The 14,918-nt window shown below is 43.3% G+C and overlaps 1 protein-coding gene across 1 annotated transcript; it reads left to right on the top strand.

Moving 5' to 3' along the window:
- The first annotated feature begins 512 nt into the window (after positions 1–512).
- PTGER4 (prostaglandin E receptor 4) lies at positions 513–13,803 on the top strand. The gene is made up of 3 exons (XM_069555822.1): positions 513–1,178; positions 1,637–2,564; positions 11,870–13,803. The coding sequence occupies exons 2-3, from the start codon at positions 1,680–1,682 to the stop codon at positions 12,461–12,463; spliced, it is 1,479 nt and encodes a 492-aa protein (XP_069411923.1). The 5' UTR covers positions 513–1,178; positions 1,637–1,679; the 3' UTR covers positions 12,464–13,803.
- Positions 13,804–14,918: the final 1,115 nt, after the last annotated feature.

Below are 14,918 nucleotides of genomic sequence, written 5' to 3'. Positions count from 1 at the left end.
CTCTCCCACCCAGCCACCACCACAGTCACGCGCACCCTTCTGATCCGGGGCCACTGGTGCACGCACCCTATTTCTCCTCCCCGGTCCACGCGCGCGCACACACACACACACACCTCGACAGCTCCCAGGTAGAATCCTAAGCCGCTGACCTCCCTTCCCAGCACCCAGATGTTGCAACTCGGCTGAAGAAGGTGCGAGAAATAGCCCACTTGGAGAAGGAGACAGCGAGGAAGATGCCGGTTTCAGAGCTGTCTGCCCTGGATACCGAGTTCAAAGTAGCTAAGAGGGTGCACAGGAGAATACCGGGACTCCCCCCAGAGTCCCCGCGGACCGCGGCCTTTCCGCACCACCTGCCTGGAGCAGGGAGGCCAAGCCTCCACCATCCCAGCCCCGCGGTGGGCTGGAAAGCCGCAAGCAAGCAGCGGGCAGAGGCGCGGTGGGACCCGCGCCGCCCGGGGCCCCGCCCTCCAGCCCGCAGCGCTTCCTCTCTGCGCACAGGAGCGAGCGAGCGCCCCGCCCACTTCACATCTGGCCAATGGGCGCCCAGGCCGCGCGCTGTGTGGCCCCGCCCCCGCCAGGGAAACTTGAAGCTGCAGAAAAGTTTGTACAGAGGCTGGACTGGCAAGAGCGGAGCTGGAAACCCGGCAGCCTGAGAGGAAGATGAACCGCCCCAGGTCAGAGCCTCGGGCCGAGAGGACCTCAAGCCGCCCCCAGGGCGTCAGAAGCGCCCTCAGCTCTAGCCGCCAGCCCCGGTAGCCGCCCGCGCTGCCCTGGGCTGGGGAGGAGGGCGGCCCGAGCCGGGTACCCAGGCTCGGTGCCACCAGCGCGGTGCCGCCGCACACCTGAGAGCTGTCCGCCCACGGACGATTCCCGCGGGCTCCGCAAAACTTGGATCGTCTTTGAAGAAACGAAGGAAAAGACGAAGGAATAAAGCAATCCATGATCGGGCTTCACTGACCCATTTCGCTGCCCTTCTGTTTCTCCAAGTTTTTGAAAGCTGACCACTGACCCCAGTTCCGGAAAACTGGCAGCCACCGAGAGCAAGCTCTGAGAAGGCAGAGGCTTGGCAAGCTCCACACTGAGCAGGGCACGGCTGAGGGCAGGTTGAAGGCTTGTCCAGGACATCTGAGGCTTGACCCTGGGGGCTTACGTAACTGCAACCTCCGCGGCTGCCACAGGTGAGACAGGGTTGGGGGCACTGGGCAGAGAGCGGTGCGGGCGCCCCTTGAGCGTAGCCAGGAAATGAAGAGTGCTCTCTTCAAATTATCTTCCATAACTTGTTTTCAGCGAGACTTTTATTGACTCAGAATCTGTCGGGAAAACGAGCAAGCCAGTTTTCCCTTGAGATAGGTCTTGTTCATCTTGGCAGTGGAATGAGTTGGGTTGGGGAGAGGAGAGAAAGACAGTATCAACGTATAAATATTAATGCCCGTAGAGTGGTGCTGCCGGCAGGACTTATCCGGAGCCTGGAGATTTAGGTTGCTGCAGTTGGTAAGTGACTGCAGTCCACAATGTTGGATCGAGTTGCTCCCCCGATCTCTCATCAACATATTGTTTCTCGGGAGCGGGTCTGACACCTTTTTGCAGGTGGTAATTTCTGCTCATCGCTTCTTCGTCTCTCTCCTATTCTCCACAGACCCAGCCTCGCACTCCAAGGCAGTGTACCGTCGGCCACCACCATGACCGCCCCTGGGACCAATGCATCATCCTCCCAGGCCTCCAACCCACTGAACAGCCCAGTGACCATCCCGGCGGTGATGTTCATCTTCGGCGTGGTGGGCAACCTGGTGGCCATCGTGGTGCTCTGTAAGTCGCGCAAAGAGCAGAAGGAGACGACTTTCTACACACTGGTATGCGGGCTGGCGGTCACCGACCTGCTGGGCACGTTGTTGGTGAGCCCGGTGACCATCGCCACCTACTTGAAGGGCCAGTGGCCCGGGGGCCACGCGCTGTGCGAGTACAGCACCTTCATCCTGCTCTTCTTCGGCCTGTCGGGGCTCAGCATCATCTGTGCGATGAGTATCGAGCGCTACCTGGCCATCAACCACGCCTACTTCTACAGCCACTACGTGGACAAGCGGCTGGCGGGGCTCACGCTCTTCGCGGTCTACGCGTCCAACGTGCTCTTCTGCGCTCTGCCCAGCATGGGCCTGGGCAGTTCGCGGCTGCAGTACCCGGCCACCTGGTGCTTCATCGACTGGACCACCAACGTGACAGCGCACGCCGCCTTCTCCTACATGTATGCGGGCTTCAGTTCCTTCCTCATCCTCGCCACCGTGCTCTGCAACGTGCTCGTGTGCGGCGCGCTGCTCCGCATGCACCGACAGTTCATGCGCCGCACCTCGCTGGGCACCGAGCAGCAGCACCACGCGGCCGCCGCCGCCGTCGCCTTGGCCCCGACCGCCTGCCGGGCTCCCCCGGCCGCCTCCTCCCCAGCCCTGCCGCGCCTCAGCGACTTTCGCCGCCGCCGGAGCTTCCGCCGCATCGCGGGCGCGGAGATCCAGATGGTCATCTTACTCATCGCCACCTCCCTGGTGGTGCTCATCTGCTCCATTCCACTTGTGGTGAGTGGCAGGGGTCAGGGCCCCACTCGGCCCTTTTCCTGCGTTCACCTCCCTCCTCCATCTCCCGCTCCCTGCTCTCCCTCTCCTCGGCCACCGGCCACCGACGTGTCTCCTCCAGGTCGGGACTGGGGTCCCCACGCCCAGGCTCTTTTTAGGCCCCACCGCTAGCGAGGTGCAGCAGGTGCTTTTCCCCTACATCGCCGAGTTTCTTTCCCCGAAAGCCTGGTTTCCTCTCCCTCCCGGGACAGCCCCTACCTCTGGCTGCCTGACAGTGGCCTTGAGCCTTCCGAGAACGCGCGCCGCTCTCGGTCAGATGTAGAGAGGAAACCGCTGTAGTAGTGTGACTGAGCCCCATCCTCAGGCGGAATCCGAACCGTCGGGGCCGGTGATTTCTTTGGTGTCCACTCCTTACAGTAGTAGCGTTTTTAGTGTTCTGATTTATGTCCTTTTAAAAAAAATTTTCTTTTGGTAGCTTATGTCGAATTTTAGAGCTTGAAGGAATATTGGATGCATTTTGGTCTAACTCCTTCACTTTACACTGGGAATTACTTGCTTAAAATAATCCCGCAGAACTAGACTGTCAAGCTAAATTCCTTGCTTTTTGCCAAGCAGTGAGTCCCCCGGGAAAACATCTCGGTGCACATGTGGTCCTCCACGGGCAAGGCCCAGAGCTTCATTCTTTCTAGGGGCCAGGAAAGCAAGGTGTTTCAGGGGACCTGTTGAGGGTAGGCTGATGCATCTGGGGTATTGAATTCACATTCTCAACTGTGAGAGGTAGAGTGCCTTTCTAGAGAGATGGGGCTTTAGAGATGGTCACCTTATTTATTGCCAAGCCAAAGCTTTGCAACTTGAGATGAACCTCAGACCAATCTAACCCCAACGCTGCTTCTGTAATATGACGTCATGTCTCCCTCCTAGAACACTTCTAATTTTGGCCTTCGAAACAGTGTGTCTGAGTCTGGGTTTTGGTACCTTTAAGGACACCATCTTCTTTAAAATTGCCTGTGCATTAACTTTTAAAATGTTTTAAAATGTTACAAGCAGGAAGTTTGAAAGTCTGCCTAGCTCTCCTCTCTTTGCACTAGAAACCCATGGGCAGATGCACGTAATAAATATTTCATCTAGAGTTTCTCATGAAAGCAACTAGTCCTGAGTTTTTCTATATCTCAAAACACCGCATTCCTGGAAATTCTAAACTATCAACTTGAAAAAGTTGGGGTTTTTTTGAACGCTGATTGGGAGCATGAGAAAATAATAGGGTATTATTCCATCTTTTCCCTTACTAACACTGTTCAGAGATTTTAAGATTTAAAAATATATCATAAAATTGATGTTATATCTAATAAAATATTTTAATATAAAATATTATATAAAATTACAGATGGATAAAATTCCTTCCATCTGTAAATGGAACTGCAAGGTGGCCAGTGATTGGCCAAAAGGGCCTTTAAACCGTCCCAGGGCCCAGGATAATTTACAGAGTTAATTGAGCCACATAAACATATTTTACTGTCTGTAATGGCACCTTTAGAATAGAGGGAGATTTTAGAAGAAACAACTCTCTCGCTGGGGCCTCTTTCTGTGGCCTCTGCCTTATGTTTTACAGAACAGTAAATGCCAGAGTGAGTGGTTGTTATTTACAGAACATCCACTTTAAGGAACTGAGGAATCAGAGCTAGAGGTTTAGCAACATGCACAGAACTTTTAAACTGTGTTTTGGTTGGAGGCAAGCATGCGAAGCTGTTGATGACCACACAGTCAAAGACGAACTGTTCTCTTCAAAGCCTCTTATGGGCTGAAATGGTAGATCTGATGGCAAAGCCATTTATCACAAAGACTTTGACATTATTTGAGGAATAAGAGACAAGAAATTATAGGAGTTATATTTGTGGTTTGCAGACTGACCACATTTAAACTAACAAGGACTGTCTACTCTTTGTAAAGTCAGTGTTGTGTAGTGATATTAAGTCTTTTTACCCTGCAAATTGAAAATGGCTCAGCTGAGAAATAATCGCATAGACATACCTTTGGAAGTAATAAGAAATCATACAAGTAATGGTAGCTTCGGAATAGATTTAATTGTAAATTAATGATAAGAATGATGTCATCATATTACTCACCCACACACAGTTTAGCAATGACTGAAAGAATTAAAAGGGAAGCATCCACAACTGTAGCCTTCCTTGGATCACTTTTACAACTTTCTTGGCTTTTTTTTTTTTTTTTCACATTTCTCACATTCATGTTGTAATTTGAGTTGAAAATTCTGAACTCTGACTTTTAAAACAGTCAGATCTATCTTCAGTTTCAAGGAAACTAATGAAGAATCTCTTTTAACTTTATCAAATCAAGTTGGTTGGTAATCCTATTTGAGGCAAATCAAACCCTTCCAAACATTTACAATGCTTTGGAAATAATAGAGCAAATACAGTTTATGTGCAGTTTCACAAATCTTGACTTACAGTACATAAGGAAAACAAGCATCACTGCAAAGCGGCCACATTTGTGTCTTTCGGATACCAGAGAAAGAAAAACGACAGTGGCTCTTAGAAGGCAGTTGATATTGAATTTAGTATAAAAGTCAATTTTAATTTGTTCTCCAAAATATAAATATCTCATAAAATAGATTTTGGAATGGAAATTTGAGAAAGGTTAGAAAAATTAATTGCAGTTATATAAGGAACTGTGCTGAAGTTGCAAAATTTTCTAAAGTGAGTCACAAGCAATGAAGAGAAAAGGTGTAAATACAGTCAACAGGGAACATTGCATGACAAAGTTTAGTGGGACAAGGTTAATGTTATTTTGTCTGTTCTGTTTATAAGCAGTCTCTGGTTTCTGAAATACAAGAGAAGCTAAAGAAGTGAAAGCGTTTATGCTCAAAATAAATAAAAGGGAATGAATTCTTTAGAAATATGCAAGTGAGACAGCCTAAGATCCTGGTGTTAAATGCTGCAGCTGGATCAATGTCTGGTACCTAATTTTGTTGCTAATGTTAGACATTATTGTAATCCAGTCTTTGGCCTAGGGCTAAACGGTTACACTACAGGATTTGAAAGGCATTTTCCCCCATGCACAAGCATGCTATGGCAGTATTTATTGCTTACTTGTTTCTCTTATTTTCTTTCTTCTTACTCTGAATTAGGAAGCCTTCACCTCTGTTAAGAGTAGAATGACCAGTTTGATTCATCTTCTGCCTGGGAGGAGTGAAACTTAGAAAATAGCTTCCTTTAAGTGTTTATTTGGTTCCTTAGTATAGTTGTCTATATAAGCCTTCATCAGCATTTGATCGCCAAAGGTTTATTAGAGCAGAGGAAAACTGTGTAAATAGATACACTTTTGTTCACTGCAGGCAGACTGGAAGTGGAAACTAAAAGAAACTGATGGGGTCCCAGATGAGTTAAAAATCACATCTAGAGGTACATGAAGAATGCCATAAATCCAGGCACTATTACAGCAGAACCTGAAGGATTTGATTATTTTTCAAATAAATTTGGCTAAATTTTTTTTTAAAAGTACCAATTCCGAAAAGCAGAATTTTAACCAGAACATAAAATTGCAGACCCAGGAGTAGTACCTTGAAGACTGTGGAGTAGCACATAAAAGTAAGGTTGTTTTCCCTGCTTTTCCTCTGAGTCTTTAAAAAAGCTCTAGGAAGACAGGAGGGCTGACCAACATTTTCACTGTCTCTGCACTTCAGATTCCTCAACTGCAGATAATGACTTTATTTCATGCTATTTCCTGGGTGAGTGAGTCCTAGTCTAAGGCTCTTTGCACCATGCTTTGCTGACCTGTCAAGGCTTGATTTTATGGAACATCTGCTAACAAGATCTCTTCCCCCCAGAACTGAAGTAATTCTTGAAGGTTCTTGTTAGAATGTTGAAAATTAAGGGTTCAAAGAAACTAAACACTTCAGAAGTAAATTTTCAGTGTGCACACTGACCTGTAGAGGTGAAGCAGTTGGTCTGCAGTTAAATGGCCGGTCAGTGATGCAGAGGGAAGGAGAACTGATCTCTCATTCCACCACCCACCCAAGAACTCTCTCCACTCTCCTTTACTTAGAGATTTTTGTCACTAAATTAAAAAAAAAAAAAAAAAGGAGGTGGGAAGAATTTCTAGTAACAGCTGTGTCAATTTTAGACCCTTCACAGGGCAGTTAGATAACTGATCACACATAGATCATTCCTTGCATGTTTTCGGAACAGAACAAGGAGCACATACAAATCCAATCACTGGTTATCGTCATTTATTGGAAAGCATTTCTGTTTCGACCGTCAACTGCCAAATCAGTCTAATCAAAATTTCAACATTCCTCTTCAATTAGACATTCCCTGCCAACAGGTTAATTCATTAAACAGGAAGTATGTGTTTTAGATACCATGCGCGTCATTAACTATACCCCAAAGCGACTCTAAGCTGTGGTTTTCGTATTATTGATGTACTCCACAGTAGCCAAGCTTCCACATATTTGTACTAAGCCCTTTCATGTTTTTGCTCATAAATTATATGGAGCAGAGAGCCAGGATTTGAACAGAACTGGGCATTTATCTTTATAACATGTAGCCTTCCTTATAACTTTCCCATCATCACATTTAATTTTGGGTTTATCATGTTTTTTCCAAGTTATGTTCCTGAATCCTAATCTCTAGCCGTCCTCAACAAGTTTGGAATATTGTCATGTATGCCAGTTCTAACAATAAGCCACATGTGCAAATCTGCAGCTAATAGACTACAGACTATAGCTGAAATGGACTAATTGCAAGAGACTACATACATTGTTTGTATTCAGTGAATTCTTTTAAGGTGTTCCCCCACCTGCCTCCCACTCAGAGGTTCGGTTTTCTCAGCAGCACACTCTTCCAACACTGAAAACTGCCTGAACACGTTTATTTGTGTAACATACAGAGCCTGTTGGACAAGAATTGCAGAAAAGTGCTCTCTCCTCCCTTCGTGACGCTGGAGTCCTGCTGTGGATGGTCCCATCTTAATCTGGGGTCTACCCCTTTGGGGAAGCAAATCAAGTAAAGCCTTTAAAGTGAGGCAGAGATGGCTGTGGTTTTTTTGAAATCTACTGAAGTGCGTGGAGCTTTTGCTCACTTTTGTCTTCTTTCTCTCTATTCAAGTCAGTCTCCATTGAGATCACGCTGCAAAGGAAAGCTCCGTTTTCATTTTTTTTCAAATCATTTTACCAGCTTTTGAGAGTGTTTTCATATAAATTTGGAATGTTGCTTTTCATACTCATCTTTGTTGCTACCCCATGAGCTCTGCTTTCCTGAGAAGACATGAAATGACCAGGTTCACTAGCTTATATTAATTGTAAGTCCCCTGCCCGCCGCCTCCCCCTCGCCGACACACACCATGGAACACTGAAATAAGGCTCCTTTTCATGCCCTTATAGTTTCAATTAATTACTACTGAGCATGAAGTGAGCCACAAAATAATTCTTTGCTTGCTTCTTGTCACCTTGATTATGAAAGTTCACTATTAATTTTTTTTACAACACTGACTTTTCTGAAGGGTCATAGGAATTTTAAAAAATAAATAGTAACTCCTAGTTTATTCCCTTAAATAGCTACAAATTTCATTCCTTCTACAGCCATTTCAGGTGTTAAAAAAATTTCCTCCTTTCAGTAGTAAATGTGTTTCCCTCAAGGAACCGGTGGGAGAAACAACTACCAATGAAGTATTTCAATGTTAAAATTTTAAGAATGCAAACTTTAGACCTAAAATTCTGTTCTGAAAGAGGGTCTTGAAGCAGCTGGGCAAACCTCTTAGGGAGGGCTGTGGGACCAACTCCCAAGTAGAGCAACACTGCCACCTACTGGCTAGAAGTCTCAAATTCACCCAAATCCCGCCTAGGGTTTTTTCTAGAGGCTTCACTCAGAGGGGAGAAGGAAATGGCAACCCACTCCAGTATTCTTGCCTGGAGAGCCCCAGGGACGGAGGAGCCTGGTGGGCTGCCGTCTATGGGGTCGCACAGAGTCGGACACGACTGAAGCAAGTTAGCAGCAGCAGCAGCACACTCAGAGGAGGGCCTGATACTAAATCCAGATTTAAATCCATCATTTCTTTTACCCTTAACAACCTACTGTGTGATGTGAGTAAAATATATGCTTTGTATTTTACCAATAATCCCATTGTCAGGAGATAATTCTTAAGCAGAAAGCTAGCTAGCCTGGTAAAACAGAAAAAGCAACATGAAAGTAATTTGGAGACCTGAGGCCCAGGCCAGAATCAGCCACCAACAGAGTGGGGGATCTAAGTAAGGTTCTCAAAACTTCTGGTTTCAGTAACACTTCATCTGAGAAAAGACCCATGGACCTGAGGGAATCTCTGTGCCCAGGCAGAGCTGAGAACCTCAATGAAGAGTATGGTAGGAAGAAACCAAGATGCTTTGTTCCATTGGTTTTTGAAAGGACAGAAAGTCAGTCATCCTTTGTCTTGGTTGAATCATTTATACAAACATAGTTTCTAAAAATATTTTAAGAGTTGTCATCATAGGAACTTCACTGCAGGGGAGTGTGAGTTCTTTCCCTAGTCAGGGAACTTAAGATCTCACATGCTGTGTGGTTTGGCCAAAAAAAAAAAAAAGCGTAGTCATCATATACTGTTGTTCATTCTAGTACACTTTTTATTTGGCTGTCTTCCAGAGATCAAGGGAATAATTTCATCTTAGAGCCATTTTATCATTTTATTCTATGAGAGTTACAGGGCTGTATGTAATTGCTTATCCAAAATATTTAGGACCAAGTGTGTTTTAAATTCAGAATTTCTTGGCTTTTAGAAAAGTAATTTAGTAATCTACATATATGTAATATCCCCATCAGAAACTGGAATGGGACCTCTGGAGCAAAACATGGGAATATTCACATCAAGTGGAATAAATAAAATTGCAAATAGCATCATGGTCTAGTCAGTTCAGGTTTTGCAACTGAAAACAAAACAAATGAATATCAAAACAACAGCAACTTCTTGATAAAGGATTATAGACCTGTAGTTGATTGAGGTCTAAATTCCAATATAGGAAGAAGTAGAAATATAGTTACACCCCACTGATCTAGTATCATTTAGAAATGTTTCATTTAAGTTGACTTTTGCAGATTAATGAGAATTATTTACATGTTTTAGGCTTCTTTTTATCCCGTTTGTTATAATTCTAAAATATCCCTATTCTTTCTTAGTGATTCATACACCATAAATATTATCATACTGTATGACAAAGTGGCAGTGTCATCAACTCTTCTTAACGGTAGACATATTTGCCCTTGGTTAAATGGCTCCAGCTATGCTTTTATAGTTCTTTCTTCTTTTTATGGTTTTCAATGCATCTTTCTTGGCTGTGAGACTCACCTCTTACTTCTCCCTGACCTAAAATAGTTACTAATGGCAAGTAATAATTATCAAATAATTATATTACCTTAAAAACCACTAATTTTATATGAATTAGTGTGAGATTTTTATATAATGATCCTGGTGGAATTAGAAGTAAGACTCAGATAGCATCATCATCCTTTAACAGTAAAATTTTGGGTTTTTTGGTGTGTGTCTTGTGTGTGTGTGTATTTATATATACATATTTATTTAGATATAATTGACATATAACATTATATTCATTTCAAGTGTATAGCATAATGATTCGATATTTGTATATATTGCAAAATAATCACTATGATAAGTCTAATTAACATCCATCCCCACACTTAGTTACAAGATGTTTTTCTCATGAGAGCTTTTAAGATCTACTCTTTAGCAGTAAATATGGAAGTGTATATAGACAACAAACTAGTGGTTCCCAGTGGGGAGAGAGAGGGGGATACAATATAGAGGTAGGGAATTAAGAGGTAAAATTATTAGGTATTAAATAAGATACAAGGATATATTGTACAACACAGACAAATATAGCCAGTACTGACTATATTTATATAATAGCCAGTACTCCATTTATATAATAACTATAAATGGAGTATTACCTTTAATAATTATGAATCACTATACTGTACACCTGTCATTTATATAATATTGTACTTTAATTTTTAAAAAGAGAGAGAAAATAAGAAGTGCCTTTTCCACTAAGGAATAAAATGATAGTTTTCCTCAAATTTACAAATTTATACTCTCTTCATTGAGTCTGGTCTCTCCAGAGTGCTCCCGGCTATTTATTCTAAAATGCTCCAGAGACACAAAGGAGGGGTGGATTCCAGTGGAGGCTTCAGGATGGATTCAAGAGTGACAGATGTTGAACAGAACTATAGTTCCCAAGCAGCAGGGAGCCAGTGAAGGTTTAGCAGCCAAGTAGCATAATCAAATCGGCATTTGAGAAATAATCTTCTGGTGGCAGTTTGGAGGATGGTTTGGAGAGAACAGGAAGTGGAGATGGGAAAGCCAGTTTGGTGGTTGATGCAATAATCTAGGTGAGGAATGCAGTTAGAGGAAGAAAAAGAAACCTAACTGGGAAAGATTTTTTTTCTTTTTTTATTATTTATTTATTGACACATAATTGGTTTATGGAAAAGGTTTCTGAAGTAAGAGTTGATAACTCAAGATTATTATTATAACTAGGGAACAGCTTCATATAGAGAAAATAAAAACTATTCTCTGGCCATTCTAGATGATAACAGATTCAAATATTGGTTTAAAATTTCCGAGTTTAAAAGTTTTTCACTATTCTGTGAGAAAGCACAGAAATGAAGTTAATAAAATTCTTCTCCAGGAACCTTTATGCCTATGTTACCTGTACACACATTGCATTATTTTATCCATCTTTGACCTAGAGAAGCTATTCATAAGGTAGTTACTGATATATTAAAGTTATACTAACTTGATAAATGGTAATCGGTGCTCTTTTCTCGGCAATTTTTTTAAGTTTCAAAATTCTTTATGACCATGCTCCAAGGCATGTGGGATCTTAGTTCCCCTATCCAAGGATTGAACCCAGGCCCACTCCATTGTAAGTACCAGTCTTAACCACTGAACCACCAGGGAAGTCCCTCTTGGCATTTATTAACAGAAAAGAGGGCAGCTAATGTTACTAATGGTTCAGTCGCACCCGCGATGCAGGAGACCTGGGTTAGATCCCTGCGGCGGGAAGACCCCCTGGAGGAGGTCGTGCCAACCCTCTCCAGTATTCTTGTCGGGAAAATCCCATGGACAGAGGAGCCTGGTGGGCTACCGTCCATGGGGTCGCAAAGAGTCGGACAGACTGAGCGACTAAGCACTCTCAAGGCTACTAAGTTAGACGTTGCATGCAAATATTTTCCCAGTTGCTGAATGAATGCTAAACACTAAACGTGGGCATCTCCTTTCCGCAGGTGCGGGTGTTCGTCAACCAGTTATATCGGCCACACCTGGAGCCAGTCATCAGCAAAAACCCAGATTTGCAGGCCATCCGAATTGCTTCTGTGAACCCCATCCTGGACCCCTGGATATACATCCTCCTGCGGAAGACAGTGCTCAGTAAAGCCATAGAGAAGATCAAATGCCTCTTCTGCCGCATCGGCGGGTCGCGCAGGGAGCGTTCGGGGCCGCACTGCTCAGACAGCAGAAGGACGTCCTCCGCCGTGTCCGGCCACTCCCGCTCCTTCCTCTCCCGGGAGCTCAAGGAGATCAGCAGCACGTCGCAGACCCTCCTGTACACGCCAGAACTCAGTGAAAACGGCTTCGGGGGAGGCAGGAATCTGCTGCCAGGTGTGCCCGGCGTGGGCCTGACCCAAATAGACAGCACGTCGCTTAGGACTCTGCGGATATCGGAGACCTCAGACTCCTCACAGGGGCAGGACTCGGAGAGCTTCTTACTGGTGGACGAGGTTGGCGGGAGCTGCAGGGCTGGGCCTGCCCCCAAGGGGAGCTCCCTGCAAGTCACGTTTCCCAGTGAAACGCTGAACTTATCAGAAAAATGCATATAGTAGTGAAGGGAAGACATACAGCACTATTTCTGGAAGCTTCGAAGATCCCGTGCAATAGACACATCAGTGAGCTGTTTGGCCAGTGCTGAGAGGGCTCTTTTCATCCTATCACGCACATTAGAGAATACCCGGGCTTCTGAGCACTTTGCAGACAGACGAGTTGCTCCTTCTGGGTCCTGAGGTCCGAAGCCTTGGCTGCCACCTCGCTGTGATAATAGCGTTTCGGTGACAACTTGATGGCTGGGAAGATGTACCCTCGGTTTTTCTACTTGACAGGAGGACAGCATAAGTTTTGCTATTTTCATAAAATCAAGAGCTTTATATGTGGCACACAGCAGAAGTCCATGTACAGAAGGGCTCTATTCCAATAAACCATAAAGGACTGCTTGTGGATGATTTAAGAGTCTCACTAAAGCATGAAATGTGAATTTTATTGTTGTAAATATGATTTAAGGTATTTAAAGTATTTTCTTCTCTGTGAGAAGGTTTATTGTTAATACGAGGTATAATAAAGTTGTGGTAATCCCTCTCCCCATAGTATAACCAGCTGAAGTTGCAGATGTTAAGATATTTTTCATAACCAAGGTGAGGCCATGGTGTTGAAAATTCAGTGAGTCAGATCTATAAAATAAGTACAATTTTTTAAAAGAGTTTAGCACTATTAAAGAAATAAAGCAAAATGCTATTTAAGACATGGACATTACAGGCCAAAATATTAAAATTCTTTCCAAGCTATGTGTAATACATAGTGAAAAACGTTCAGTGATGCTGCATGTATCTATCCAGAAAACTGTGATTTCAGGAGAACCTAACATGCTGATAAATATTTTGTACTTTTGTCTTCATTAGCTGGTACTTTTAAAAATGTAACAAAGCTTTAAAAAAGTGTTAGTAACCTATAATTGAAGTGTATAATATAAAAAGTAAGCAGCTTGTTTTCCCCCTTGGAAATGTGTATAGTTTTACTTTCCTAAGGAATGACTTAGAATATTCTTTAAAATTTAAGAGAAAGGCAGATTGCACCATGAAGGGTTTTACGGGAGGTGTGGAAGGATTAGCCTTTCACAGATGTCACAACAGAAGAGGTACCACACTTGGGCATGTAAGAATCATCTTCTACAAGTTTTGTGTAATGCCCAGTCATGCTGTGCACATATCTGAAGCACCTTTCTCAAAGAAATACTGAGCATGTTTTGTTGCTTACAATGTCTTCGTGAATTGCTTGGTTGTAATTAAATTGAGCCTGATAGTAATGTGGTTTTAAGAAGCAGTTGTGCCAACTGAAATTATTTTGGAGATTATAATAAATAAATACACTCAATTGGAGTTCCATATCATCAGTTTTGGAAACTTGTGTGATTTTTGTGTGTCTGTTTCAGGTCATCTTCCATCTTTTTAAATTGAAATATTTTAACTTCTTTATTTTACAAATAATGTCCAATGTAAAGTTGCAAGAATAGCACAAAGCTTGGAGCCACTTAATAAAGAATGGCATTTAGAAACCAAGATCTGGATGCAAAGTGTGCTCAAAATTACCAGTTTGTATGGATGGTGGCAGAGACAGTATTATGCTTAACCTGCTACATGTAAAGAATCTAAATATTTATTATTAAAACATTAGCGTAGACTTGTGGCCTTTCCTACTTGTAAATTCTCTAGATCTCTGCTTTTCAAACTTTAGCATGCACGCATCAGTCATGCTGAACAAAGTCTTATTCAGAAGTTAGCAATACTAGTCAAGGTATACTCTCACTTGTCCCTTACTTCAGGTTCACCACCCAGAACGCTGATTCTAGCTGATTCTAATTTTTCCTAATTGAAATAAATCTCAAATATAATAAAATTTTCCTTGTATTGTAGCATTTGCACAGAGTGCAACCATCATTCCTAATTCCAAAATAAAAGAAACCACATACCCATTTGCAGTCACTCCCAATGCATCTTTCCCCCTAGACCAGGGCAACCTGGTCTACATCTCTATGGATTTGCCTATTCTGAACATACATGAAATCATACAATATGTGGCCTTTACTATCTGCATAATATTTTCAAGTTTCACTCACATAGCATGAATCAGTACTTTTTGATTTATAGCTGTAAACTCCAGGAGTTGGTGACGGACAGAGAGACCTGGCATGCTGCGGTTCATGGGGTTGCAAAGAGTCGGACACGACTGAGTGACTGAACTGAATATTTCATTTGTGTGAATATACCACATTTTGTTTATCCATGCATCAGTTGATGGGCATTTGAATTAATTCCCTAATTTGGCTATTATTAATAATGCTGATAGCCACAGTTGTGTACAACTTTTTTTTGGCGGGGGGGGAGGGGAGATACTGCTTTATATCTGGGAGAGATATTTCTCTATATATCTGGGAGTAAAAGTGCTGAGTCATAAACTACACATTTAATTTTTTGAGGAACTGCCACATGTTTTCCCAACTGCAACACT

This window comes from Ovis canadensis, chromosome 16, assembly GCF_042477335.2.
Source record: "Ovis canadensis isolate MfBH-ARS-UI-01 breed Bighorn chromosome 16, ARS-UI_OviCan_v2, whole genome shotgun sequence".
NCBI lineage: Eukaryota > Metazoa > Chordata > Mammalia > Artiodactyla > Bovidae > Ovis > Ovis canadensis.
This window is presented reverse-complemented; position numbering and strand designations above follow the sequence as displayed.

Bases quoted from the DNA above. Each gene is read 5' to 3' on its own strand.
- PTGER4 (XM_069555822.1), top strand. From the start codon at position 1,680: ATGACCGCCCCTGGGACCAATGCATCATCCTCCCAGGCCTCCAACCCA. The intron at 2,565-11,869 runs GTGAGTGGCAGG...TCCTTTCCGCAG, and splicing joins TCTGCTCCATTCCACTTGTG to GTGCGGGTGTTCGTCAACCA.